Genomic DNA, 27,695 nt, shown 5'->3' with positions numbered 1-27,695 from the left:
ACATATCGAATATTGCATTGACACCATTATCATTTGCTACCAAAACTTGCTGGTAAGTCACAGGATGTGGATGACATTGAAATGAAAATCTATACCAAATAGTCAATTTTGAATCTTCTCTGTTTATATGAAGCGTGGATGCTACTCCATCACATAGGTCTTCAAATGTAACACCCCGACTTAATGGAAGCATAGAAGGAGGTGGCCCTTCGTAATAAACCCCATTTTCTCCATGTTTAATTATTCCACCGGAATGGATGAGAAAAATGAACAACTTTTCCGCCATCTACACTAAAGCATAATAATAATATTAATAAATTAACACTACACAACCATTACAATGCAATACAAGAAGGTAATCCATTAAAAATATTCAATGATAATAATAGTATTAAATTATTTTTTATTAAGGTTTATGAACGTATACTAACCTTTTTTTTTTGGTTTTCTTATAGCATACGTGTATATTATAGGCTAACAAACTAAGTATTTCTTTAAGGAAATATATGTCAATTTTGAAATTTAGGCAAGAATTCATGGACAAATAATTTAAAACATATCATACAAATCAGTTCATGTTGCAAAACACATAATAAAAATACAAGATTTGCATGAACAAATAATTTAACAAAAACAAGATTTGCATGCTTAGCTATGCCCCTAAAACATATCAACACGAATATTATAAAAAGAAAAGTAACTACTTAAGAAATATAACTCACCTTCTAAGAGATAACGAACGAATAGATATTTGCAAGTGTTGTTACTTATAGTTGTTTGTAGAATGTATGGCACGCATGATTTGAAAATGGTTGGTAAAATTATGAGGGGAACAAGAGTGGAGAAGAAGGTTGACGGAATTTATAGGGGAAAAAGAGTAGAAAATAAGAATTGTGGAAATTTCAGTGACATTAGTGCTGTTTAAATAGGATGCAAGTTTCATATCATTTGAATTCAGTGATATTATAGGGTACTTTTACCATAAAAGAACATGACAAACAAAACTCCTTCGGTCAAAAAAATACTGAAAGAATCTCTGCAATGCCATTGTACTTGAATCTATCCTTATAGGGTACTTTTTTTTTATATGCGTACTTTTTTTTATATCTCTCTCCTCTATTTCAGCAACAAAAAAATACTGAAAGAATCTCTGCAATGCCACAAATACTAAAAAGAATCTCTGCAATGTCATTGTACTTGAATCTATCCTTATAGGGTACTTTTTTTCATATACGTACTTTTTTTTTTTTTATATCTCTCTCCTCTATTTCGGCAATGCCATTGCCACAAACCAGATGAGATGAGGAGTTGAGGTGATTGGTTGATTGACTCTTTGGTTTTTTTTTTTTTTTACTTTCTTTGCTTTTTTTGTTCACAGCGTGCACGTAAGAATCTATGTATTTTCTTTACTTTTTTTTTGTTTACAGCATGCACATCAATCAATTTTTTTCTTCCGTATTGTAAGAATCTATGTACTTTCTTTGCTTTTTTGGGTTTACAATGTACACATCAATCATTTTTTTCTTCGGTATTGTAAGAATCTATGTACTTTACTGTTGTTTACAGCGTGCACATCAATCATTTTTTTCTTCCCTATTGTAAGAATCTATATACTTTCTTTGCTTTTTTGGTTTACTGTATGCACATCAATCATTTTTTCTTCCATATTGTAAGAATCTATGTACTTTCTTTGCTTTTTTTTTTTTGTTTATAGTGTGCACATCAATCATTTTTTCTTTTCTATTGTAAGAATCTATATACTTTCTTTGTTTTTTTTTTTTGTTTACAACATGCACATCAGTCATTTTTTTTCTTCTATAAGAATCTATGTACTTTTTTTTATTTTTGTTTACATCGTGCACTTTAGAATAAGAATCAATGTACGAGAGAGTGTACTTAAATCTATCCTTATCTATTTCTAAAAGAACATGACAAACCAAACTGGTTCAGTAAAAAAAATATTGAAATAATAATATGCGTACTTTTTTTATATCTCTCTCCTCTATTTTGACAATGGCATTGCCACAAACCAATTGGAACAATTTTTTTTCCTCCTATTTCGGCAATGCCATTGCCACAAATCCATTCCACATTTTTTTTTAAAGAAATGATATGTACACACAACTTTTACAATATTTTTACAACAAATTTTAAGTAGAGGTTGTTATTGTTAGACTAAAAAAGTAATCTCAGTGTTAAATTCAAATTTGAGCTAATAATAACTAATTACCTGTGATTTATTGTGAAAATATTGTAAAAATATTGTGAACGTAACACCTTAAAATGTATACTTTTTATGGAGTGCTTGGTCATTTACCATGTTTGAAAGCTTCAAATAAGGAAAGAAATCAAAGGGCCATAATATGAATAGGAAAAATCAGATTTGAGCACTAATCAGTATTTTAGACGTATCTCTCTCTTCAAAAATCCAATTGACTCAAGGCTGGATGTGCTGGAACCGTGACTTAAATATCTACAACTTTTATGTTTTGAGTTTTTTGAAATTCACGAATTTTGTTGGCCGGAATTAACTCACAATTTGCTGCTATAAATTTGGACGAATATTAGATGGTGAAAGTTTTATTTTTCTTTGACACTTTTATGAGGGTTTGGAAGAGAGGCTGTGGAGAATGAAAATAAAAATGTACACCACAGTAGCCACCATGCAAAGGAAAAAAGATTTCCCATTTATTGAAGTTTGACACCTTTTTTATTCCGCCTATTATGCGCCTACAGTTGTGGCTACACATATAGATTCTATGTCGGATTAGGAATGGACAATTATAGTAAATAGATGTATGATTAGATTAATTGGGCACTAATTTCAAATGCCAAAAAAATAAGTACACATTTCTTATTTTCACAAAGGTCTTACGGTTAGTAGTATAATGTGCTATGTATACTATCTAGGCATAATATTTTTTGCTACAATGATGCATAAATAATGATAATACTTTAATATATTTTTAATAAACAGTCATTTTACATTGATTAGTGATTGCAACGATGAGGTACATTCAATTTTTGTTGTGTTCCACAACATGGAGGATGCCTATTTACTCGTTGTGGGTACCTTCGTGCTTGCACAGGACTTCTCCCCATGCGCTTCGGCTGTGTTCTAATATCAACCTCTGTTTGATAATTACCACAGTCGTCATTTTCATTATCTGAAGACACCTCCATATCTTGGCTATCTTCTGCATCTTCCCCACTATCTTCATTTGAGGCATCTTCCTCAGAGTCTATTACGGAGGCCTCTTCCTCGGAGTTTGGAGCACATGCCCATGTATTTTGTGGTGTGCAAAAATCACCAACATGAGGGGGTGGTTGGGAAGGTTCTGGTGTGCAGAAATCATAGTTGTACTGGCTATCTTGGCCATAATTGTATTGCCTAGCATAAGATGGAGGTGGCGATGGGTGATAGGAAGGAGGTGTTGAATTAGGTTGGGGATAATTGTCATAGCTAAACAAACCCTCAAATCCTTGTCCTATGGAAGTGGATGACCCAATCTGTTGATATAAATTCATGTAATACTCGTTGACATTAATTGGATTATACTCACTGAAGGTGGTTGGCTCATTACTAGCAAATGTTTATGGCCCAGCTTGGGTAGAGCTATACATATTGTGTTGTGTGGAGGTGGATGGTCTGGCATCATCATTTCCACATTGTCCACGTTGTGCAGAGGTGGACGAGCGGGTTTCAGTATAGGTTTGCAGATGTCTTCCTTGGCGCCTTTGTCGTCGCCCGAAGGTTGTCACCCTCTTAGTAGGGACAGAGGAAATATTTGCTTCCATCAATAACTTCAGTCGGGTAAGACCCTCTACTATTGGTGGAAGGACTTGTTGTGCTGTGAGATCATTCCTCTGTTGGTTTGCAATAGCTAAATTTAACATATTATTGACCTCAGTTTGCTGCCGTAGAAAAAGAAAAATAACATTTATTTAGTGCAGTATTATTGAAAAAGCGAAAATAATAATTTGTTATCAATATTAGTGCAGTATTTGGATGTGTAAATAACTTGTTATCAATATTAGTGCAATATTATTGAAAAAGCTAAAATAATAACCCAGTACATATGGGTAGCCGCCTCTGGTGTCGTGAATAGGTGACAATTTTGCTGGTACCATGTTGTGTAGTCCACACTTGAATCAAAATGGTCATCCCTAACTAGAAGTTCAGCTCGCATGTTCCAACGCTGGTAGTATTGTTCATACTACGTTCTCCAATTGACAGTGGACTTTCCTGTCAACTTTACACAATGCATAGATTTATCCAAATTGTTAGTAGGCCACCTTGGACATCTTTGCAACAACCCAAGCTGTTGCATGACTCTTTCTGGGTGGTAATACTCTACAATTTAGAAGCATAGCAATGGCGCTGTTGTAGTCCATATATTTTTTTCTGCAAGACACCATGGATGCAAATAATTATCGTATGGTGTCCAAACAACCTGCAGTTCCAATTACAATAACTATGTTATAATCAGTCAAGACAATAATATAACTAGTAAATTAACCATTGATGCATTGTGATATATTACCTGTTCATTATTATGTGTGTCATGATTAGAACGATACGCACACAAAACATGCGTTGGTGTGTGAGTAAACGTTCTCTTGGTATCCCACCTATACACAATTAATGATTGTCATACAATATTTAGGGTTTGGAAGTATCAAGGATTACGAAATTGTATAGAAATAAAAAGTAAATATTATACCTGCAACCGTATGGGTCGTCGCCATTTAAATTTGTTGGATTTATTGGAATTGGGGTCAGATATGGAAGATGCTCCCACGCCCATAATTGTAATATGAAAATAGGACCTGCAATCTCCGTGCTTTTTTTAATAGCAGCAGTACACAACTCCTTATAAAGGTAAGCAAGTGTAGCACTACCCCAGCTATATTCCCCAACTACACCAAAGTCGTCTAACAGCTTGAGAAAGCAGCAATGCAATATACTTTGGCTCTTATTTCCAAATAGTAAAGCCAAAACCTGAAACATGTATGCCCTAGCATGCTATTGGGTTGTTACAGCATTGGCACCCTCTGGTAGGTTTGAGAATGTATCCCTTACCCATGTTATTTTAAGGCCACCAAAATTCAATGCTGTTGCAGGTGGTGTCACCCCAAGTAAATTATGACATACTAGACTCCAATTCAAATTTATTGGCCCGCGCACTGCATTGCCATCAATAGGCAATCTTGTAAGGATTGCTATATCCTGTAGAGTTATAGTCATTTCACAATTAGGTAGGTGAAATGTATGGGTACTAGATTGCCATCACTCCACCAAAGAAGTGATAAGACTCCAATCAATATCTATATGTGGTAGGCGGGTAACACGATATAATCTACATTGATGCAAATATGGGGTGATACGCTCGCCTAACTGCCGGGGGGGTGCAAACGATTGGGGTCGCACTTGTAAGGTGGAAACCTGAATTTTTAAATATATACATATATATATATATACACACACACAATGTTATATTGCTAATATTTAAGTTATTTTCATGTAAATTGAATAATTGCAGATATTATTAGGACATTAATAAATTTGGATCTTGCAACGTACATTGCCTTCCATTGCGTCATTAGAGATATGATATTGTTGTTGATCCATTTCAAATATATCCTACAATAAAATTGAAAGAAACTCAAATAAAGGATTTATGAAGCAAAATTTTTAATAATAATAATAATAATAGTTTTAGCAAAAATAATCATACACACAATAATTAGTATTAACTATAATTGAGATGCTTACCACAATTGTGATGCCAACTAAAAGAGTGAGAATTATAGAGTGAACTTGCAAAAAAAAAAAAAAAAAAAAAAAAAAACCACACACACAATCAGATAACCATAAAAAATAATTCATTAATCTAAAATTTGAACAACAACAATAATCATAATCATAGGCATACAAATAATATTAACTGCAATTATAACAATACATAATATTTTACAATGTATTAGCTTCTAATATTTACAAAGAACATGTTTATACAATAATAATAAATCTGTTAATTTCTAGAGCTATAAGTTAATAAGCAAAGCAAAAAAACTTACATTAACAAAAAACTTACAATCCTTAGTTGTGGCACACTGAAGCAAAGTAAAAGAGTAACTTTGCAACCTGAGGAACTGTGATGAGATGCAATTCTAATTTTTCAACAACTTGCCTTGCCTTGCCTTGCACTTGCCTTACCTTGCACTTCCCTTACCTTTTATTACCAACTGAAGAATAAAAAGACAAAAAAGAATCATGTTGGAGATTTAGGCGTGGCAAAATATATTTCCTGCAGAGAATAAAAATCAGATGAGATGAGGAGTTGAGGTGATTGGTTAATTGAATCTTTGTTTTTTTTGGTTTACTTTCTTCGCTTTTTTTTGTTTACATCGTACATGTAAGAATCTATGTACTTTCTTTGCTTTTTTGGTTTACTGTGTGCACATCAATAATTTTTTTCTTCTATATTGTAAGAATCTATGTACTTTCTTTGCTTTTTTTGGTTTACAGTGTGCACATCAATCATTTTTTCTTTTCTATTGTAAGAATCTATATACTTTCTTTGTTTTTTTTTTTGTTTACAGCATGCACATCAGTCATTTTTTTCTTCTATAAGAATCTATGTACTTTTTTTGTTTTTGTTTACAGCGTGTACTTTAGAATAAGAATCAATATACCAGAGAGTGTACTCGAATCTATCCTTATCTATTTCTAAAAGAACATGACAAACCAAACTGGTTCAGTCAAAAAAATATTGAAAGAACAATATGCGTACTTTTTTTATATCTCTCTCCTCTATTTCGGCAATGGGAACAATTTTTTTTCTCCTATTTCGGCAATGCCATTGCCACAAATCCATTCCACATTTTATTTTTTAAAGAAATGATAGGTACACACAATTTTTACAATATTTTAACAACAAATTTTAAGTGGAGGTTGTTATTGTTAGATTAAAAGAGTAATCTCAGTGATAAATTCAAATTTGAACTAATAATAACTAATTACATGTGATTTATTGTGAAAATATTGTAAAAATATTATGAACGTAACACTTTTTTTTTTAAATTCCTCCCCAGATTTTGGCAACCACTTTTTTTTAAAAAAAAATTTCACCTATTTCGGCAATGGCATTGCCACAATTCCATTCCATTATTCCCCTTCCCATTTTTGGCAATGGGCCACAATTACCCCAAAAAAAAAAATTCACCTATTTCAGCAATATCATTGCCACAATTACCAAAAAAAAAATTTTGCCTATTTCGGCAATACCATTGCCACAATTCTTTTTTTTTTTTTTTTCCCCTCACATTTTCGGCAATGGCATTGCCGAAATAGGTGAAAATTTTTCCCCCCTATTTCGGCAATCCCATTGCCACAATTGCTAAAAAAAAAAATTTATTCCCCTATTTCGGCAATGCTATTGCCACAATTAGTTTGTCACAAATTTTTTTTTCCTCCCTATTTCGGCAATGGCATTGCCACAATTAGTTTGTCACAATTTTTTTTCCCCTATTTCGGCAATGCCATTGCCACAATTAGTTTGTAACAAATTTTTTTTTTTCCTATTTCGGCAATGCCATTGCCATAATTAGTTTGTCACAAAATTTTTTTGAACTAATAATAACTAATCACATGTGATTTATTGTAAAAATGTTGTAAAAATATTGTGGACATGACACTTTTTTTTTCTCTTCCCCAAATTTCGAAACCACTTTTTTTTCCCCATTTTCGGCAATGGCATTGCCACAATTGCTAAAAAAAAAAATTTATTCCCTATTTCGACAATGGCATTGCCACAATTAGGTTGTCACAAAATTTTTTTTTTCTCCCTATTTCGGCAATGCCATTGCCACAATTAGTTTGTCACTTTTTTTTTTCTCCCTATTTTGGCAATGGCATTGCCACAATTTTTTTTTCCCTATTTCGGCAATGCCATTGCCACAATTAGTTTGTCACAAAATTTTTTTTGAACTAATAATAACTAATTACATGTGATTTATTGTGAAAATGTTGTAAAAATATTATGGACATGACACCTTTTTTTTTTTTTTACTCTTCCAGAGATTTCGGAACCACTTTTTTTTTCCCCTATTTTCGGCAATGCCATTGCCACAATTGCTAAAAAAAAAATTTATTCCTCTATTTCGGCAATGGCATTGCCACAATTAGGTTCTCACAAAATTTTTTTTTTTCTCCCTATTTCAGCAATGGCATTGCCACAATTAGTTTGTCACAAATTTTTTTTTTTCCTATTTCGGCAATGCCATTGCCACAAATCCATTCCACTTTTTTTTTAAGAAATGATACATGCACACAATTTTTACAACAAATTTTAAGTGTCAGGTTGTTATTGTTGGATTAAAAAAATAATTTCAGTGTTAAATTCAAATTTGAACTAATAATAATTAATCACATGTGATTTATTGTGAACGTAACACTTTTTTTTTTTACTCTCCCCAGATTTCAGAACCACATTTTTTTTTTCCCCATTTTTGGCAATGCCATTGCCACAATTGTTACAATTTTTTTTCCCCCTATTTCGGCAATGGCATTGCCACAATTAGTTTGTCAATTTTTTTTTTTTTTTTTTCCCTTTGGGCACTCCACGCACACTTCACACCCGGGCAATAGAATTGGGCAGAGAAATTTCGGTATCTACGTTGTCGAAATTCAACATTTTCTCTCTCCTCCTTTTTCTTCTTCTCTCTCATATTTTTGGCTGAATTTCGGCAATGGTGATACCAAAATTCAGTCTCTCTCCTCAAAATCCCAAATAACTTTCAACAGTTCCTATAATGCAAATTAAGTTCAGATTTTGCAATATTAACCCAAAAGACTCCTATATTAGAGTGGAAAAACTTGGTTTATTGAGATTTTATTTTTCATTTGGGTTCAATTAAGCCTACTTTCAAGTTAAAGAAGATTAAAATAAACCAAGGTAGTTTGCGATTGTCAGAATCGTACGATCCTACCGATCCTGAACAATCGCAAAAATTCTTAAAAGATCCGGATCATTTTGTGCAAATAAGATTGTAAAATCGTAAGATCTAAATCGGGATTTTGACAACCGTGATTATAGCACATGTTGCAAATGGAATGAGTTTGTGTACTGCTATTTGAAGAATTTATAGTTCATATGAGGGGGCTGTTATGTGGACTTCTTTATTTCTGAAAGGTGCAACTTTTTCACCTACGTACATATTGCCCATGATTCATTTTTTAAAGGAGATTTAGGGGGACTCCAGCACCTCTTCTTCTTAATTTTCTTTGTCCATAGAAGATACATCAAGATACAAGCTTTGGTGCCTCCATCTTAACCTTAATTTAAAAAGAAAATTACTTTTTAAGCAACGAAATTTTAAGGATCAAATCTTACTAAGCTCATGCAGAGGATGCAGAATACAGCAATCATCTTGAAGGGCTCCATGAAATTTAAAACTCAAAACTCATTCCTTCATTTCTTATTTGCATTCTACAACTATGACTACAAGAATGAGGGGGAAAATTTTTCTAAATCTTTAATACAACTCATCTCAGCAGGCAAAAAAGTCACGGATATATTAACAAAAGGTCAGAAAGATATTCAGGCTATCTATATATGATACAAGAGAGATGCAAAGAGAAAGCTTTCAAGAAGAAGCAGCTATAGGAGCTCCATGGAAGAAACTGGCTGTTACTGGTAATGTTTTGCTAGTGCCATCTTCCACTTCATGGTCCATTTCTTCTTCTTCTTCAGCATCCCAAAGAAACCGAGCATAGGATGCTAGAACATAACTGCAGCATAAAAGCAATACAACTCAGTTAATTCACAACAATAACAAATCCTATTTCTAAGATTGAGCATGAAAGAATTGAGGCTCTTACCAGTCATCAGGGGCAGCTTTAACAGCTTGATCAAAGTAATTCTCAGCTCTAGGAGCATCCTTATGGCCCTGCCATATCAAATTTGCATACATGGATAACACTTCCCCATCATTCGGGTTCTCCAAAATCGCCCTCCCGCAATACTCTTCCGCCTTTTCAACATCTCCGCGAACCTGCCACCGTTTCCAAAATCATCAGTTATATTTTATCAACACAAAATTAATCTTAAACTAACAAAACCCACCACAGATAATTCATTTTCTTTTCAAAAAAACAATTAAATTGAATCTGTCTGTTCGATTTTGTTCCCTCAATTTTAAAATCTCGATTTCAATCCTTCAAATGTAACAATTTAGTCCCTCCTAAGTTACAACTAGTCGATTACAATTTATAAAAGCAAGATAGCTACTTTTCAAACAAAAAAACAGTCACTTGTGATTATCTATGTACTTACCTCTTTCAAGAACCTAGCATAGTTGCTGAGCAAAAGCGAGTTTCCAGGATTAGCTTCGATCATTTTCTGATAATACAAATCAGTCCCATCATTCCCATGATTCGAATCCCAGAAATCGAAGCTCCCATCTTCATCACCGTCCGATCGTCCACCTCCACCGCCGCCACAGATCTTACCGCCGCCACACCCGAACCCACCCGCCACCAACAAGTTCAGCACCCCACTCCCACTGTTCGTCCCAACCTCGCACCTATCCCCCAATGACGACACCGTTTTACTACCAGACCCCACCATCTTTATCGCTTCCTCCACCTCCTCCTCCACCGAGATTCCGCTCAGAGTTCTCGAAAACGGCTTCTTCCTCGGAACCGGGAGCTCGCGGAGGTCGGTTTCGGAGAGCGCACGTGTCATCGCCTTAGTGGTTGGATCGCTGATCACCGGAGGAGAAGATCCGACTGTTAAGCAAAGTGAGCTTCGTCGTTTGGGGATTTGGGGGACTATTTCGAGCTCTGGGACTAGGGATGAGTCTTTTACCGCGTGTGGAAGCCATGAATTTAGGATCGGAGTTGATGAGCTTCGTAGAAGCATGGTGATGAAATTTTATATGAGGGTCAACAGACTCACGTTTTTGCTTCAGTTGTGTTAAACAACTGGGTTCTGTGGTGATTTTTATAGAGAGATGGGAGTTCTGTACGTAGTTAATCTGAGCCGTGGATTTGTTTACTCCATGATTGCACCGTGTTTGGTTTGTGGTTACCATTTTGGCTTTTTTTTTTTTTTTTTTTTGATAATTTAATAGTTTTGACTTATGACCATAATTATTAAACCCAATCAGGACATTGATCCATCTATGAGTTGAGTCATTGGGTCATTGGTTCAATCAATGGTTTATTGGTTAAACTGCAAGGTCAAATAATTTTTTTTTTTTTTAGAATGTGAGTCTTGGAGATAAGTAAACAAACAGATAAGTGTATTTTTTTTTTTTTTTAATTCTTTAGATTTTCTCTTCTTGACAATTATAACAAATTAAATAGTAAATTAGTGAATAAAATAGATCTATGGATTTAATTTCACAAACCCAACCGGGTTATATAATCTCATTTGGGTTACTCGGGTCATCATAAACTTGTCGGGTTTAATTTGATTGGGTTTTATGCAAAGACGATCCATTTAAACACCCAAACCGGTCTAGGTGCTAGGTCACTGACTTTTCAGTTTGATCGGCTGAGTCGATTTAAGTTTAATAAATGTGATTATGATAGAGGAGGGAGGATTAAAACCTTATAAAAGGATATAAATCTTCCATTAAAATCTTAGCAAATCATATTTTCTTTAAATAGTTAAATATATGATTCCTTATATACAATTATAATAAAATTCTTATTGATAATTATCATAATTACTAAATTTCATATTTAGACAAAACATAAAAGAGAGAAAAATTAATTATACTTTGTTAAATTTAATGTCGTAAATGAAATAAGTTGTTTATGAACAACCCAAGTACAACTTGGAAAAATGCATGTTTACGCATGTTTGTTTACTAATTTTTTTTAAATAGTAAAATATATAGTTCCTGTGAGGTACAAGAATTTAAATAAGGCACCTGCGCCACATGTCATATCCATGGCCGATGAGTCCATTACCAAGCCGAGGAGGCCACACGCTAGTACCAATAAGGCCACATCAATGGCACATTGCTAGAGGAGGTCCTACTGCTGAGAAAAAGTTTCAGAAATGGGTTAGCCCGGACATGACTGAAGGGGTGGTGGCTGCCCCCATATTTAATGCATTTCACCAAACCTCCTGACTGCATTTATGTGGAAAAGACCCTTGAACAGTGCTGTCTTGGCCACCGCAACTCACAAGGGGTTAGGGAAGGTGTTTGATGGGACAAACACTCAAATGGTGTACTAAAGGATCAACAAATGAAAGGCTAGGATCGCCTAAAGGGAGCTATATAATGTGAGAGACCCTCCAAAGGGCAAGGGGACAAAAAATATGTGGAGAAAAACACCATAGCATTAAGAACAGCAATTGTAATCAAATCAAAGAGAGATATATTGGAGAACTACCCTCCTTGGACATTGCCGAGGAACAATCTCTATGCATCACACTTGTTTAGTCATTGTTTTTCCTTGTTCTCTTATCCGCTTTAGCCCATTGTAGTCGTTGTTATTTCGTTGAAGCCTAGTTTTTTAACCCACTCTCTACAAATTTATTGTATTGGGCTCTTTGGGCCTTAATCCATTCATCTTTTGGATAAAAGGACCAAAGCCCGTTCCATTACAGTTCCTTATATACAATCCTAATAAAATGAATATTACTAATTATCATAATTATTAAATTTCATATTTATACAAAACATAAAAGAGAAAAAAAAATTATTATATTTCGTTAAACTTTTGTATGCATTGCATGAGTTACTGAATAATTTGACTAATAAACAAATATAGCACTATAAATGAATCAAGTTGTTTATGAACATCTCGAGTTCAACTCGGAAAAATGCTTGTTTATAATGTTTGTTTGGTAAACAAGTCAAGCTTAAACAAAAGTTTAGGCTTGACTATTAAAATAACCAAGCTCAAACATTGTATTCGTGAACATAATGTTTTATTTAACTATATATAATTTTACATTTTTATATGTATTTACGTCTAGAAATATATATATATATATATATTTATATAGACATGATATTGAATTGAGTAAATATGTAAATATATTCATATGATATCAAATTATTATTTGTACTTGATTGATAATATAAACAGTTTATTTGTAGTAAAAAAAAAAAAAAAAAACTATAGATTTGTGAAAGGGTGAAAAAATTATAGCCATGGTTTTACTATATATCATAAAGTTTAACATACTATAATTTTTTTTCTTTTATTTTTCTTTCTAAATATGAAATTGATAATTTCGGTAGTTATTAATAGAAATATATATGTTTATTGTTTAATGTAAATGGATTTGTGTCAAAGTAGGTCAACACACTTTTACACGATTAATAAATTGGTCATTTGTGGGTTAACCTTCTTAACTTGCAATCAACCCGAAATTTCTCATTCATATAAATAAATGTCATTTTTTTTTCAAATATAAATTTGAATTTAAAATATAATTGAGTAATTAAAATAATTTTAATGGTTCTATCGATAAATTCTCATTAAAAGTCTAAAGTCCTAACCATTTCTCTTTATTTTTCTTATATTATGTATTAAATGAGTTAAAATAGGTTGTGTTATGTCAAGCCGCTTAATAAATGAGTTATTAGGGTTGAAGGCTTTCGATATATGAGTTAGATTAGGATTGAGTTATATATTTGAATATCCTTATCTTGACTAATAGAATGTTTAAATTTTGAATATAGAATAAAATCTAAATCAATTAGAAAATATATTGGAATAATAACATGTTAAAACCAAACATACTTGGCTTTTAAATATATTGAAGATGAAGCTGCGCGTCTCAATTCGTTTAGCGCCAAACAAATCTTTAGGAATTTAGAGAGAAACTCTTCAAACTTCTCTTTTTTTTTTTTTTTTTTTTTGTGAATTTTGAAAATCTAACCGTTTAATTTCATATTCCTTATATTCTAAATATGCATATCAAATTTCACTCAAATCGGATATTATTTACTATTTAATCAATTATCTTTTTTTTTCATATACAACTTTAGATTACAAAATTTTGAAATTATAACATTTATTTAATGACACAACAATTAATCTTTGATTTTCTTGAAATTTTGTAAGCATTAAGAATGTAATAAGAACATGTAATCTAACGGTTAGATTTTCAAAATTCACATTTAATATAAATATATATGATAAATTTGTAAGGTTTCTCCTCAAACTAGTCGAAAAGAAACGTGATTCAATCTCTAGGCAGACAGCATCTGGGAATTCAACTATTCAGATGTGGGTCCCACTGAAGCAAAAGGTCACGTGAATTGGGACCCATGTAAACCGTTGATTCACAATATTAGTGGACTTTCTACGGCTCCGATTGAACAAACACACACCGTGCGTCCATCATTATTACAAAAACAACTGGCATTTTTCATGGCAGTTGCAAAGAAAGAAAGGGAAAGACCCTAGGATTTTTCCGCGGTTTTAAGAGAACGGTGCGTAGTAATAAAAGGCCCTAATGATTACTCAAAATTCACGAATTTGCCACCAATTCATAATGTGTGGCTCAACTAGACTTAGATGGGGCCCAATACCTGACAACCTTGCAAATTGATTCAGCACATGAACCACTTTCGCATCAAGGGTGGAGCCCAGGGGCTCGATTCAACGGTGAGCCTCTGCGCAGTCGGGTTCTGAAAGGTAACGTAGTGAAACGGCTGACCCCACCAACTTGATTTTTGTGGGCCCCACTGAAAGTGTCTACCTCTAGCAGCAGGGTTTGTTGGCACTGAGTGGCCAACTTGCTGAACCAGGGGTATTCTTGTCATTTTGTGGTCTCAGACACACGAGATATTTTTCTTTTAACTTTTTACTATTTCTAATTTTCGGCATTACATGAATGATTGAGATTGTTGATGGTGTGCTCCGTACGTGCGGGGATGGCTGTTTGGTAAATTCGAGCAGCGTTGTTTGTATTTTTTGAAAATATGTATGTAAAAAAATATATAATATTGTTTAAAAACTGAAAATATATGTTTAAACTCTTATATCAAACGGCCCCAAAAATGATGTCGCATGGGAGGATTGAATTTTTGAACGTCAATCAAAGTGTCAAAAAACTTACAGTTAAAAAAAAGTGTTACGTTCATAATATTTTTATAATATTTTCACAAAAAATTATAGGTGATTAGTTGTTATTGATTCAAATTTGAATTTAGTACTGAGATTACTTTTTTAACCTAATAATAACAACCAATAACAACCTTCTACTTAAAATTTGTTGTAAAAATATTGTGGACATATCATTTCTATTAAAAAAAGAAAAAAGTGTGATAATATGAAGACTGTCATGTCCTTATTCGGCTGGTGACAATGATAATGAAAGGAGAATGTAATGTACACAACTATTTTTATAATACTTTCCACACCAATAGATTCTTATTGATTTTTTTTTAAATAAAAAAATCTAATAACACAAACAAACAACTCTTTTATGTGGCTAATTGTAGCGAAGAAAAAGTGATGGTTTTATATGAAAATGACGGTCGATTAGTCATATTATGTCACGTAAGAGAGTTCTAACAAAAAATCATGAATTTATTTATGGTACTAGAAACTCTTATTTTATGAACTCGATATTGATGTTTCTTTCTTTTATTTATCATCAACTCGCTATCTTAATATTTGTGAAATATTTTGTGTTTTTAAAGTTATTGTTATTGAAAGATGTCCTCGATACCCCTCTTTCTTCTCTTTCAAAGGCTTTTGTCTAGAACTTCTATGCACTGGGTGAGTATTGGATAGGATATGGGATCAACAGGTCTCCATTGTAAAATATGCGTCATGTTTGTGTTGTGTAACCCATTTTAATGGACAAATCGTATGATAAGAAAACAATAAATTTAATGACACAAAGAAATTCACCTCTTCTTCCTTTTTTTGCAAGGTTGTATATTGTGATTAGAATACAATAAAAATGGTGTTAGAGGTAGGATTGTATAAAAATGATATTACTCCACTCACAACTTATGATCTTTACAAGTCATAAAATATTGTATCCTAACATTGATCATAAGCAAAAGAGAATCAAGAGCATGCAAGGAGTAAGAATGTCCTTGATTCAAGATATTTGAGATTTTTTTTTTTTTTTTTTTTTTTTTTTTTGTGGAGAATTTAGATTTTTTTAATTATTAATTTAAGACATGGTTTGCTCAAATAAGTATGCTCAAACATAATTATGCAATTGCCACTAAGTGACAAACAAAATTATCTAATCAGGCTGAAAACATAATCAAATAATGGACATGCTCAATATAACATTTATAAATACACCTGAGGATGAATTCTTCAAAAATCGGTAAATCCACATACCATAAATATATATATATTTTTTTTTTTCCTTGAGAAATCCACATACCATAATCAAGCACTCTTCAAAAATTCCAAAAGCCTAATCATCATCCTAGGTACACCAATCTTACAATTTCATCATATCATTTACAACATATCCCATGTATCTTCTCTAATTAAATCATGAGGATATATTGTGGATTATAATGATCATTTGAAGGAGGACTGATAAGTATTTGAACGCAGATCAACGGAGGCAGGAATGATGATTAGTTTGCCATCAACTTCGTAATTGGAGAAACGCATATGCTGTTATAGTCTTTTAACCTTAAATTTTAAGTTCTTTATTTATTTTTTAGTTTGATATCATTAATTGCATATTTTGAGTTATGTCAATGTATAATAGGTCGTTCATGGTAACAAGTATGATACTAAGATTAGTATTTTTGTTTATTTTTTAGTTTCATAATCTTTAGTTTACCTTGAAAGATTGGTGTCGAAGGGAGTTCCACACAAGTAAACGATTTGTGAACATCGAAAAAAGAATTCATTCCTATGATTATATGAACTGTTTTACATTAGGGTTTCTTTATCATGAGTTTATATTTGGATTTTCACTTTGATTGACCCCAAATGCATAAGGGTATATATATATATATATATTTTAATCATTTTAGATTAGTTTCATTTAAAATGAAATAACAATATTTTAGATAATTTTTGTTTAATTTCCCCCCACATAAAATGATGAAAATATCACATGAAATGATAACAAATCATGCATTCTCGCATGCCATGCATTATTTTGGGGATAGTTCATATATTGGATCTTGTGCATACATGAAAAATGAAATTATTACATGAAAGTCGTCACATGAAATAACGACATTTGAACGTGTGATTTATATTCATTTGCATGAGATTTAAACTAAATAAGGCAATAAAATTTCACTGTGAGAATTTGATGATACTCCTGCACTTTGACATATCTTTGAATCATTTTTGTATCATAAAATATTACAATACTTATGCATCATTCACATATCCTCATGTTCATGTATTGTAAAATATATCCACACATATTATTTTTTTATACAATTATTAAAAAGAACATTTAATCTACATTTTAGACACATTTTGCATGATTTCTAGATTCTGTTTAGCCAATTTCATGCTTCTTTATATTTGATTTTATATTTGTTATAATTTATTGTGTTGCTATGTTTTTTATTTTTTATTTTTTTTATGCTCTTGGATGTTTCTATTTATTCAAGTTAGTGTGTTATAAACTGTAAAAATCATTAGACATTAAGAGATTGAACACAATTAGTGTCTAACACTTTACTACTTTGTAACTTATAGCCCTCAACTCAAATTTGGAGATGCAGATTTGGTGCCTTTTCTTTTCAGAATTTTTAGTGTAATTTCATTCTTTAGATTGTACTTAATATCAAAAGTATGTTATTTACCATTTGTTTAGATTGTATCTAGAATTCAAGTCATGTAATTTCTTTTCAATTTGGATCAATGTATTAATCTTGATACAGTAATATTTGATTTAAAAAAAAAAATTCATTATAAATAAACTAAGTGACGACTATATGCTAATACTTTACTTTAAGAGGATGAACATTGTTTGTAAATTCTCCACCCTAAGAGTCGCTACCAAGAGATCTAAAAAATCATAGCTCATTATATTAGTCACGATCCTCACAAACATGCTTTCACTATGTGAATAATATAAGTACACTAATATTTATTAGCATCGTTTGTTTCAAGTGTGAAACATGTTTTAATAAATTAAAAATAATACCATGAATAAAATTTTGTTATAAAAAATTTAAACGGTTCATCATTTATTTTAAATTTCTTTAATCATCTACCATTTTTGCTTTAATTATAAATGTTGGGTTTTTAATTTTGTCATTTTGCTATGTATATAACTATAATATAAGTGTTACACATTATATAATTTGCTTTTACCATGTTACTTACTAAGCAATATGTCAAGAGTTTGAGTCTGAGAATCAACCACTATAAAATTGAGAGAACAAACCAATCACCTTTCCTAAACTCTATAGAAAACAAGAATCTTGTGTATTTGGTAAAATTTTTACAACATTTATTTAGAATAAAACTTAAGTACTAAAACTTTTTAAAAATTAACAGAAATTTCATTATTTATTTTAAATTATTCTAATAATTTATTATACTTTTTTTTTTTTTTTGGTTAAAGATGAAATTCATTAAAACTAGGAAACAGAATATAGATCAGAGCCAAGTCTGACCGAGTACAACCCAGCTACATCAAAATCTAAACTATTTCTAATGCCCATAGATGGGCAAGTAAAGGAAACAAAACTACTATCCTGCTCAACACCCATCCTAGCAAGAGTGTCTACACAGCAGTTAGCTTAGCGATAAACATGATTAATATGGACCTGATCAAACTTGGACATTAGATGCCTACAATCGTCCAAAGTGGGAGAGAGAATATTATTCTCATAGTTGACATTGTGAACAACATCAACAATTGCTTTAGCATCTAACTCAACCATAAAAGCAAAAATATTTAAGTTGCTGCACAAAGTAAGCCCATCTCGTAGCCCCCCATAACTCTGCCTCAAAGCTACTAGTAATCCCGATCTTCCTTGCAAACCCAGCCACCCAATTGCCTCTCTCATCCCGAACAAAACCACCACAACCTGCTACTCCCAAATTGCCCAAGAAAGCCCCATCCGTGTTCAGTTTAGTCTAGCCACTAGGTGGCTTTTCCCATCGTACCAACTTGTTTATGCTGCCTTTAGGGGCTTTAGAAGAAAAATGGCAATAACTGAATTCCATTGCTTGATTGATTATCTCAGAAGCCAGCTTTGGATTTGGTGGTTTCCCATTGAAAACATAATTGTTCCTGCTCTTCCAGACATGCCAGACAGCAAAGGAATACAGCAACTTCCAGGGAGGATGTCCATCAATGATACTCTTACTCAACTTCCCATTAAAACTCAACCAATCCTGCAATTCTGACCGTTAAAAGCCATGATTTATATCCTATACTCCAAGTTGCCTCCATATAAGTTGAACCCGAGGACAGTCCCTTAAAGCGTGGAGTATGGTTTCAACACCCCCTTCACACTGGTTGTCACTATCCACCCCTCGCCCTACAAGGCAATCCTTCACTCCAATACTATTGTGGGTGTACTTCCATAGAAAAAACTTGATACGAGGTAATGTCACTAGCTTCCAAATCCAATTTGCAATGAAGGGCAGATTTGTATCCTCTCCCATAGCAATCCCATAAGCACTCCTCAAATCAAAGATGCCCCTAGAGTTTCCCACCCATGCTAATCTATCACTGCCCCTTCCTTGAAAGGAAATTGGGATACTTGAAGCATTAACTTGCAATCCAAAGGAACTTCAAAAGGCAGTTTACTCCAATTCCACCCCGAATCTTGAATCACATCCTTAATTTCTAGCAAGGATGCTTCTTGAGTTAAAGGTCCTTAGATTAGCTGTCGAATAGGGCCTTATTTAGTCCAATTTCCATACCAAAAACTAATCTTGCTGTCCTTTCCAACCGTCCACCAACTACCCTTCATAAAAACCTCCCTTCCTTTTTTGGTGGCTGCCCAAATCCTTGAGCAAGGAAGCCTATTAGCATTACTAGAGTTGCTCCTTCTGCTAGTACAATACTTAGCATTGAGCACTTTTGCCCATAAGCATTTTTTCATTGTGCAGCCTCCAATTTAGTTTAGCAAGGAGGGCAGTGTTCCTCCCCCTAGCTGTTTGCAGGCCAAGACCACCTCTATCCTTCGATTTGGTCACTTTATGCCACCCAACCCAGTGGATCTTCCTTGCTGCCTCCATTGTACCCCAGAAGAAGTTTCTGTTAACCCTATCCAACCCATTAAGAATCTTCCCTGGAAGGTGCGCACATTGCATGACATAGGCTGAGATTGTTGCTAAGGAGGCTTGAATGAGAACATTCCAACCAGCCATGGAAAGCAAGTTAGCCTTCCAACCAACTAGCTTTCGCTTGACTCTATCCAAGACAAAATTATAATCTTGCGAAGATGATCCGAGATGCTTAATAGGAATTCCCAAATATCTGCAAAGATTCGGAGTTGAGACAAACCCCAAAACATCACTAAGGGTCTCCTTGGTAGCATCATCCACATTAGGTGAGAAATACACTCTTGATTTAGCTTCACTAATAGTTTGCCCCGAGACACCACAAAAAACATCAAGAACCTCTCTAATGGTAGTACAATTACCATGGTCCGCTTTAGCAAATAAAACCAAATTATCGGCAAAGAGTAAATGGGAGAATGCCGTGCCACTTTGCGAAGCTTTAACAGGCTGCCACTCCTTCATAATTTATTATACTTATTAGTTTTAATAAAATTCTCGAAATTACATAATGTGCTCTAGCCTTTCACCAAGGTATAAAAATCTAGTTACTTTCTACTTTTTGTTCAATGTCAATATAGTGTTGAAATATATTTTTAGCTTACATATAACCTTCTATTTAACATGTGTATGACATGATATAATATTAGCATAACAAGTCTAAAGTCACAATAATTTTTACAAAATATTTTATAATTGTCAAGATAGTGACAAGTTATGAACAGTAGATGACATGATATTAATAGTGGATTCAGATGAGAACTAATAATAATTTGTTAACCTAATTATTATGAAAATATTGTGTCTATAGGGTTAGTGTATTACTATTACTGATACTATTAGTAACCCAAAATTTTAACAAATTGCACTTAACCCAATAATTTGCAAAATTAATTTTCACGTTCTTTCCAATCAAATCAATGAAATCATATCTTATTATATTCGAAATGCCACATCCATGATCCAACTAACTAAATGCAATAAAGTCATTAAATTGATAGAACCAAAAACCCATCCCGAAGTTTTGATAAATTAGTTGAAAGGCAGAACCTGACTTGCAAGTCAAATCTTTTCAATAATGCAGAAAACAACCCCGATATCTCCATCATTTATAAAGCTAAAGAATGGCACGAAAGATTATGAGATATGGCAAATAAAATATTTTTTGTGTGTGGACCACTGTGTGAGAGTGAAGGAGATATTCCTTTTTTTTTTTTTTGAAAGGAGGAGATATTCCTATTTCCTACTTGTGATGGAGATTCCATATGTTGTTAATTTTGGCAAAGAAATACGAGCCTCACGAATTGTATTTTGAATCTTTGATGCAAACAGATACGATGACAAATATGCAGATAAATCAAACTAGCCTAAGCCTAACATCCTCCACCAAGAATCAAAAAATCGACAGATAGGTCTCGTACGTGCTCGCCTTCAACTGACGGTATATAATATATATTCTGTCCTCTAGCTAGGCAAATGTAATATTTAGCTTTCACTCTGCTGAACTTAGGCTTCTTATTTCTCAAAAAAAAAGAAAAAAAGGAAAAAGAACTTAGGATCCGTTTGGTTGGAGGGGTGGAAAAGTGAGAGAATAGAAAATGGTAAGAGGATAAAAAAGTAGAAAGATAGAAAAGATTTTAATTTCCCTCATTTTTGTTTAGTTGAGAGTAGAAAAATAGAAGGATGGAAAAGTGAGTTTATATAAATTTACGCATATACTTTTATTGAAAAAATGATGCCAATTAAAAAATCATGTCTATAAAAAAAATCACATCTAAACCAAAAAAAAAAAAAAAAACACAAAAGAAAAAAGAAAAAAGAAAAAAGAAAAAAAAAAAGAATACTAGACAAGCCTGCCCAGTAAATCAAAAGGAAAAAAAAAAAGAATAAAGAAAAAAGAAAAAGAAGGAGGCAAGCAACCTAAGGAAAAAGGAAAAAAAAATGCAAAGAAAAGCAACATGGGCGAAGGTGCAATTTTATATGGGCATTTTCGTCCAAAAATGATGTCCAATTTCTCTCTTCAGTTTTCTTTTAATTTTGGAGAAAAAACTTTTTCGTGGGTTAGGAGAGAAAACACATGGGCCTCACAATTTATTTTTCTTTCTTCCCACCCAATCAAACACACTCCAAAAAAAAATTTCTTCCCATTTTCTCTCCAAAGTTTTCCATCCACCCTATTTCACCTCCAAACAAACTTCATAAATTTTTAACAGCCTTATGTGCTATCCAAAAGTCATATGAGAATAAAAGAACATTTTTACTATCAAAACTAAACACGTGTGGCAAGTTTATGTAGCACTTAATATAAAATATGGATCGAGGGGCTGTTAATGCAAACAACCCTAAACTATACGGGAGTAGTTTGCAATATTTGGCTTTCACTCTACTGACCCTAGGCTTCTTCATAAATTTTTAACATCCTAATGTGCTAGTCGAAAGTCATATGAGAATAAAAGAAAATCTTTATTGTTAAAACTAAATGCGTGAGGCAAGCTTATGTGATAAGCTTATGTGATACTTAATGAAAAATATGGACAAAGGAACGGTTGATTATGAGAGTAGTTTGTAATTTAGCCACATATGAATATCTATACACAGTTAGCGATGCCCTTCTGAATAAATTTTCGGATCTAACTTGAGTTGTGCTTAGTTGGGCTGGGCTAGCTAGTTGTGCATAAACTGTATGAATGGTTGCCAAGAGCCATTTTTGTACTTTGGGCCTTTAGTGGTGGACTTTGGGTTTCTCAATGAGCAGGGGACCCATATGGGTTTTTTTTTTTTTTTTTTTTTGGGTTAAAAGGCATGATATATTAACAACAAAAGGGGAATTACAAACTGACCACAGAGGCCAAAGTAGTGGCTATTTGCCTATAACAGTACAATCCATTAACATCAGATACAGGTAATTTATCTAATTCATCTGAGGGGGAAGTTTCAAAAATAAGAAAATCCTCCCTCATGCAGCATCCTTTCTTTGCCAAAAAGTCAGCACACCGGTTCACTTCTCTATATACATGAGCTACCAGAACCTGTGTGAGGCCATGATTTATTGCCATTTCAAAAATCCTCCTCTTGAAATCTGGATTCAAAGCACCTCTGCAATTCCAGAGTAACACATTCATCTTGATAAATTGACCTAACGACACCTCAATCTCTGGTGGATTAGTATTCATTGCCGCTGCTGCTTCCACCATACTCCACCCCATCCTCCTCAAAAGATCCTTGGATGCCCCCCATTCCGGCTTCCAAATTATCATGTGCTTCAGAATGCCCCGGATATCCTCTCTGCAATTCAGAAGTACATCACATTTCTTCACCAGAGCCATAATTTGGATCAATTTCAAAGTTGGGTGATTTCCCAAGTGTGCCGTGGCCATCCCTTTGAAATCCACCAGTCTTCTCTCTTGAATGATCCACCCGGATTCGTCCCAATGGGGCATAACGGATGGCCTCCTTTGCTTGCTCAGCTCCTCCGCCAATTCCCACGAAACCTCTGGAACATCCGCGAGGAACTTCCACCACAGATTGGGCGTGAGAAACCACGCATTGTGCTCCAATGGAAGATTCCCCAATCTGATGCTTTTCGGTGTTATGGGGAAGAGATGCTTCCAAGCCTGCCCCAGCTCTTCTTTGAACCACCCTTGAGTCTCCATCGGTGCCGCTCTTATTTGAGAAATTATCTTGTCCGGAATAGCCACCACTTGATTCTTGTACCAAATGGCGCATCCGGACTGTGGCAGAGGGGTTAACCCTATCAAAATCCTTTCCATTCTCAGGTTGATTATCACTCCCCAAACCTCTTGTTGACAAAAGCAAGTTGCTTTTACTTTCGGTGTAATGGGATAGCCATTTTTGGCTTTTTGAGTTTTTCGGACTCTTTAAACTCCTAATCCCCAGACCTTCACTTCCTTTGCCCTTATTTTTTGCTAAAGCTTTCCTTTTGTTTCCTGAAGTTTGTTTCATATCCTGTTGACACTCAGCATATGGATTCTCAATGCTCTCCTCCATCACACAATCTTTCCTCATCTCAAGGCTAATCTCCGGGTTTTGGGTTGCCACAACATGTGTGGTCTCATCCGTACGATCTGCTAAGCCATTCTGCAAGTCTTGAGCTGCCACAACACGTGAAGTCCCTTCTCTAGAGTCTGCTGAATCTCTTTGATTGGACTTGCCAAGATCATCACCTACTTCCACATGCGCAGAAGCTTGGGAAAGGTCCGGATTGCCCCTAGTTTTAACTTGAGATGGGTTAATAGACTTGATAGGCCCACTAGCTTTTCCCATCCTACCCGAGCCTCTTTTCCTCATGACTACCATCCAAGCCCCATAGTTGGATTCGGGTTGGACTTCCTCACTAATCTCATTGGATTTGAACGAGACCTGAGCTTCATCTTCTCCACTTGGCTTCCTCACTTTCAGCCCACAATTATCCTGCTTATGTCCAAGCTTATCACAACAGAAGCAAAGAGAAGAAATGCCTTCATATAAAACTTTTTGAACTAACCTTCCCACTCGAATAGAACTGATCAAGGGTTTATCCAAGTCTAACTAAACACATAATCTTGCATAACCTCCTCTGGTTTCCGAGGCCGTATAAGAGTCAATATGTAAGACAGGTCCAATGACACTTCCAATTTCCTTCAACACAGACGCATCATAGAACTCAATTGGCAATTCAGGCAATCTAACCCAAACTGCCACTGACGTGAGCTTAGCCTCAGAAGCTTTAAAATAAGGTTCCCAAGGCTTGATTGCAAGAAAATGCTCCCCTATAAACCAAGGACCTCCCCGAAGAACTTTGTCAAAGTCATCACTGCAACTAAAATGAATCAAGAAGAAACCTTTGCCCAAGGTCACGCAATCCATCTTTGCCGTTGGTTTCCATAAAGCATTGATCTTGAAAGTGAGGTAGTGGAATCCAACAGATTTACCATACACTTTCACTATCAAGGCTTTCAACCAAGGCGCTCTGATACGAGCTTTAGTTTCCTTGGAAAGCTTCACTTGAGCCATACCTTCTATTAAAGGCTCCATCTCAGCTTCTAACTCATAACCTTCCTCCCATTCTTTGCTAAACTTAAAAGCCTGCTCATACGCTCCAGGGATATCTCCCACAAGACTATCTTTGTAGCTCACTAATTTCCTAGGTGGCAAGAAGCCTCTTGCACCATTGCTTTCTTTGAATTTCTTGACGCTACGATGCAACTCGTCTTCTTCTTCACTTATACGTTGGGCTGGTGTAGAGAACTCAACTTCCATTCTTGTGCTTATTATTTTCTGACCCATATGGGGTATTGAGTATTGACAACATTTCTCTATTTATATTTTATTATTTCTTTTTACCGTGTTGCCTAAATCTTCTTAATTAGAGCAACACTGTACTTACTCGAGAACACCAATTTGGCTCAAGAACAAAATTTGGGAATATATTTTGGCGACCACAATGAGAGTAGAAAATAAATCATAGAAAGATTCTTAAAATTTGATTGCATTAAAGAAAATGCAGTTAAGTTAAATGACTTAAATCAACTTGAAGATGTAACCAAATGGAATTACTTGGAATTGGATTACGTTTATGAACTACAAATGAAAAGCTCACCATTCAAATATAATTTTTTTTTTTTATTATTATAAATGTTATCAAAAGAATTCCATGACACTTATTATTGTTTTAATGAAATTCACCAAGGGTCATCTTCCAATAAAAATATATTTTGTGATGACCATGGTCGTCCTATAGAAAATGATTAAGATTAAAAAATAAATAAATAAACCAATTTAGTAAAAACAAAGTTTAATCCCCTACGTCCAAGTTCAAGACGAAGCCTAAGCTCAAGCCCTTTTTGATGAATTTTAGTGATTAAGGTCCATTCGGTAGAGCATCTTAAACACATGTTTTCAGTTTTTAAACAATATTACACATATTTTCATACATTTTTTCACTCACACGTATTTCAAAAAAATACAAACAACATTACTCAAACTACTCTATCAAACGGGCCCTAAGAGTTTGGTCCAGCCGCACTCATCACAAATTCACAATAAATGTCAGCTTTTTTCCTTCTTTGCAACCTCAATTTCCTTAACCTCAATACAATTATTTGGTTGAATTCAATTGAGGAATTTAAAGTTAACACCTAAGAAATTGTACTTAAATTTTGCTCTTTAAAAAATGTTAATATTTTTATTTATTTTTAGTCATAAGGATTAAGGATCTTGTCCATTTCGTCTATAATATATTTTACAAATCTAAAGGTGTATAAATTGTCATATTATTAAAAAATTTATATAATGTGTAATATGTATATTGTTACATTCAAAAAATAAATTCTAAATTGTGAAATAGAATGAAATTTTAGATGATGTAGCAATCTATACGTTGTTATAGTTTACAAATGCACTCCAATAGACTGCCAATTGCTACAGTGCATCTGATATGGTAATGGAAAAACTAAACTGTAATATACAATTTTAATGAAGTGTTTCATTATCAAAACTTTGTTATTATTTCAAGAGTTTTTAATTGAATTTATGGTAAATTCCATTAACATACTTTGAGATTTAGGTTAATGCCACCAACCAGGTCGATGACATTTCAAAATTGACTAATTTGGTTCCAAACATCAACTTGATCCCTAAACACTATTACCCTTCATTAGTTTCTCTCTATTCTCTATGACTCTCTCCTCTTTCGTCCATAAAGCAACCAAAGAACATTCTCATCTTCTCAAAACACAACCAAAGTTGACCAATGGCAAAAGACTATAAGCCTCTATTATCATTCTCTCTTCACTCGTCCCCCTCTCTCTCTAAACTCAAACCTGCCACAACCTCCATCATAATTAACTAACAATCCAATTTTACCCCTGTCAAAACCTAGAACAACAAAACTCAAATCCAATCCCACCATCACATCGGAATCCACAACCACCCCATTGCAAAACTACCCCATATCGAAACCCACTACCACCACCGCCGGCCACAAAACCCAACCAAACCCACAACAACAAAACCTAAATCCAAAAAACCTATAGCAAACCACCACCCCCATTGCAAATCCACCACATATCGGAACCCACCACCACCACCACCACCACCACCGAAAACCATCATTGGCTACAAAACCCAAATAAAAAATAAAACTCAAAAACCCATAACAAACCCACCACACATCGAAGCCCACCACCAGCAACCCACAACCACCATAAATGACCACCCAAAATCACGACCCACAACCAACTCAAACCACTAACCCACGCACCACTATTGTTGCCTAAGAGAAGAAAAAGACAATGAAAGGGTGAGCAAATAGGCTTGGGTTGGAGAGAGAGAGAGAGAGAGAGAGAGAGAGAGAGAGAGAGAGAGAGAGAGAGAGAGAGAGAGAGAGAGAGGTTTGAGAAAGAAATAGAAAAATGAGTAATGGAGGTTAACAATGTTAGGGATTAAGTTGTCTTTAGGA

At 34.0% G+C, this 27,695-nt stretch overlaps 1 protein-coding gene across 1 annotated transcript; it reads right to left on the bottom strand.

Moving 5' to 3' along the window:
- Positions 1–9,453: 9,453 nt before the first annotated feature.
- On the bottom strand, positions 9,454–10,999 carry LOC126715403 (uncharacterized). The gene is made up of 3 exons (XM_050415988.1): positions 10,341–10,999; positions 9,887–10,059; positions 9,454–9,796 (listed from the first exon to the last, which is right to left on the bottom strand). The coding sequence occupies exons 1-3, from the start codon at positions 10,926–10,928 to the stop codon at positions 9,652–9,654; spliced, it is 906 nt and encodes a 301-aa protein (XP_050271945.1). The 5' UTR covers positions 10,929–10,999; the 3' UTR covers positions 9,454–9,651.
- Between the last annotated feature and the right edge of the window lie 16,696 nt (positions 11,000–27,695).

This window comes from Quercus robur, chromosome 2 (genome assembly GCF_932294415.1).
Source record: "Quercus robur chromosome 2, dhQueRobu3.1, whole genome shotgun sequence".
In the NCBI taxonomy this organism is placed as follows: domain Eukaryota; kingdom Viridiplantae; phylum Streptophyta; class Magnoliopsida; order Fagales; family Fagaceae; genus Quercus; species Quercus robur.
The sequence above is the reverse complement of the archived record's forward strand: the minus strand, read 5'-3'. Positions and strand labels throughout refer to the sequence as shown.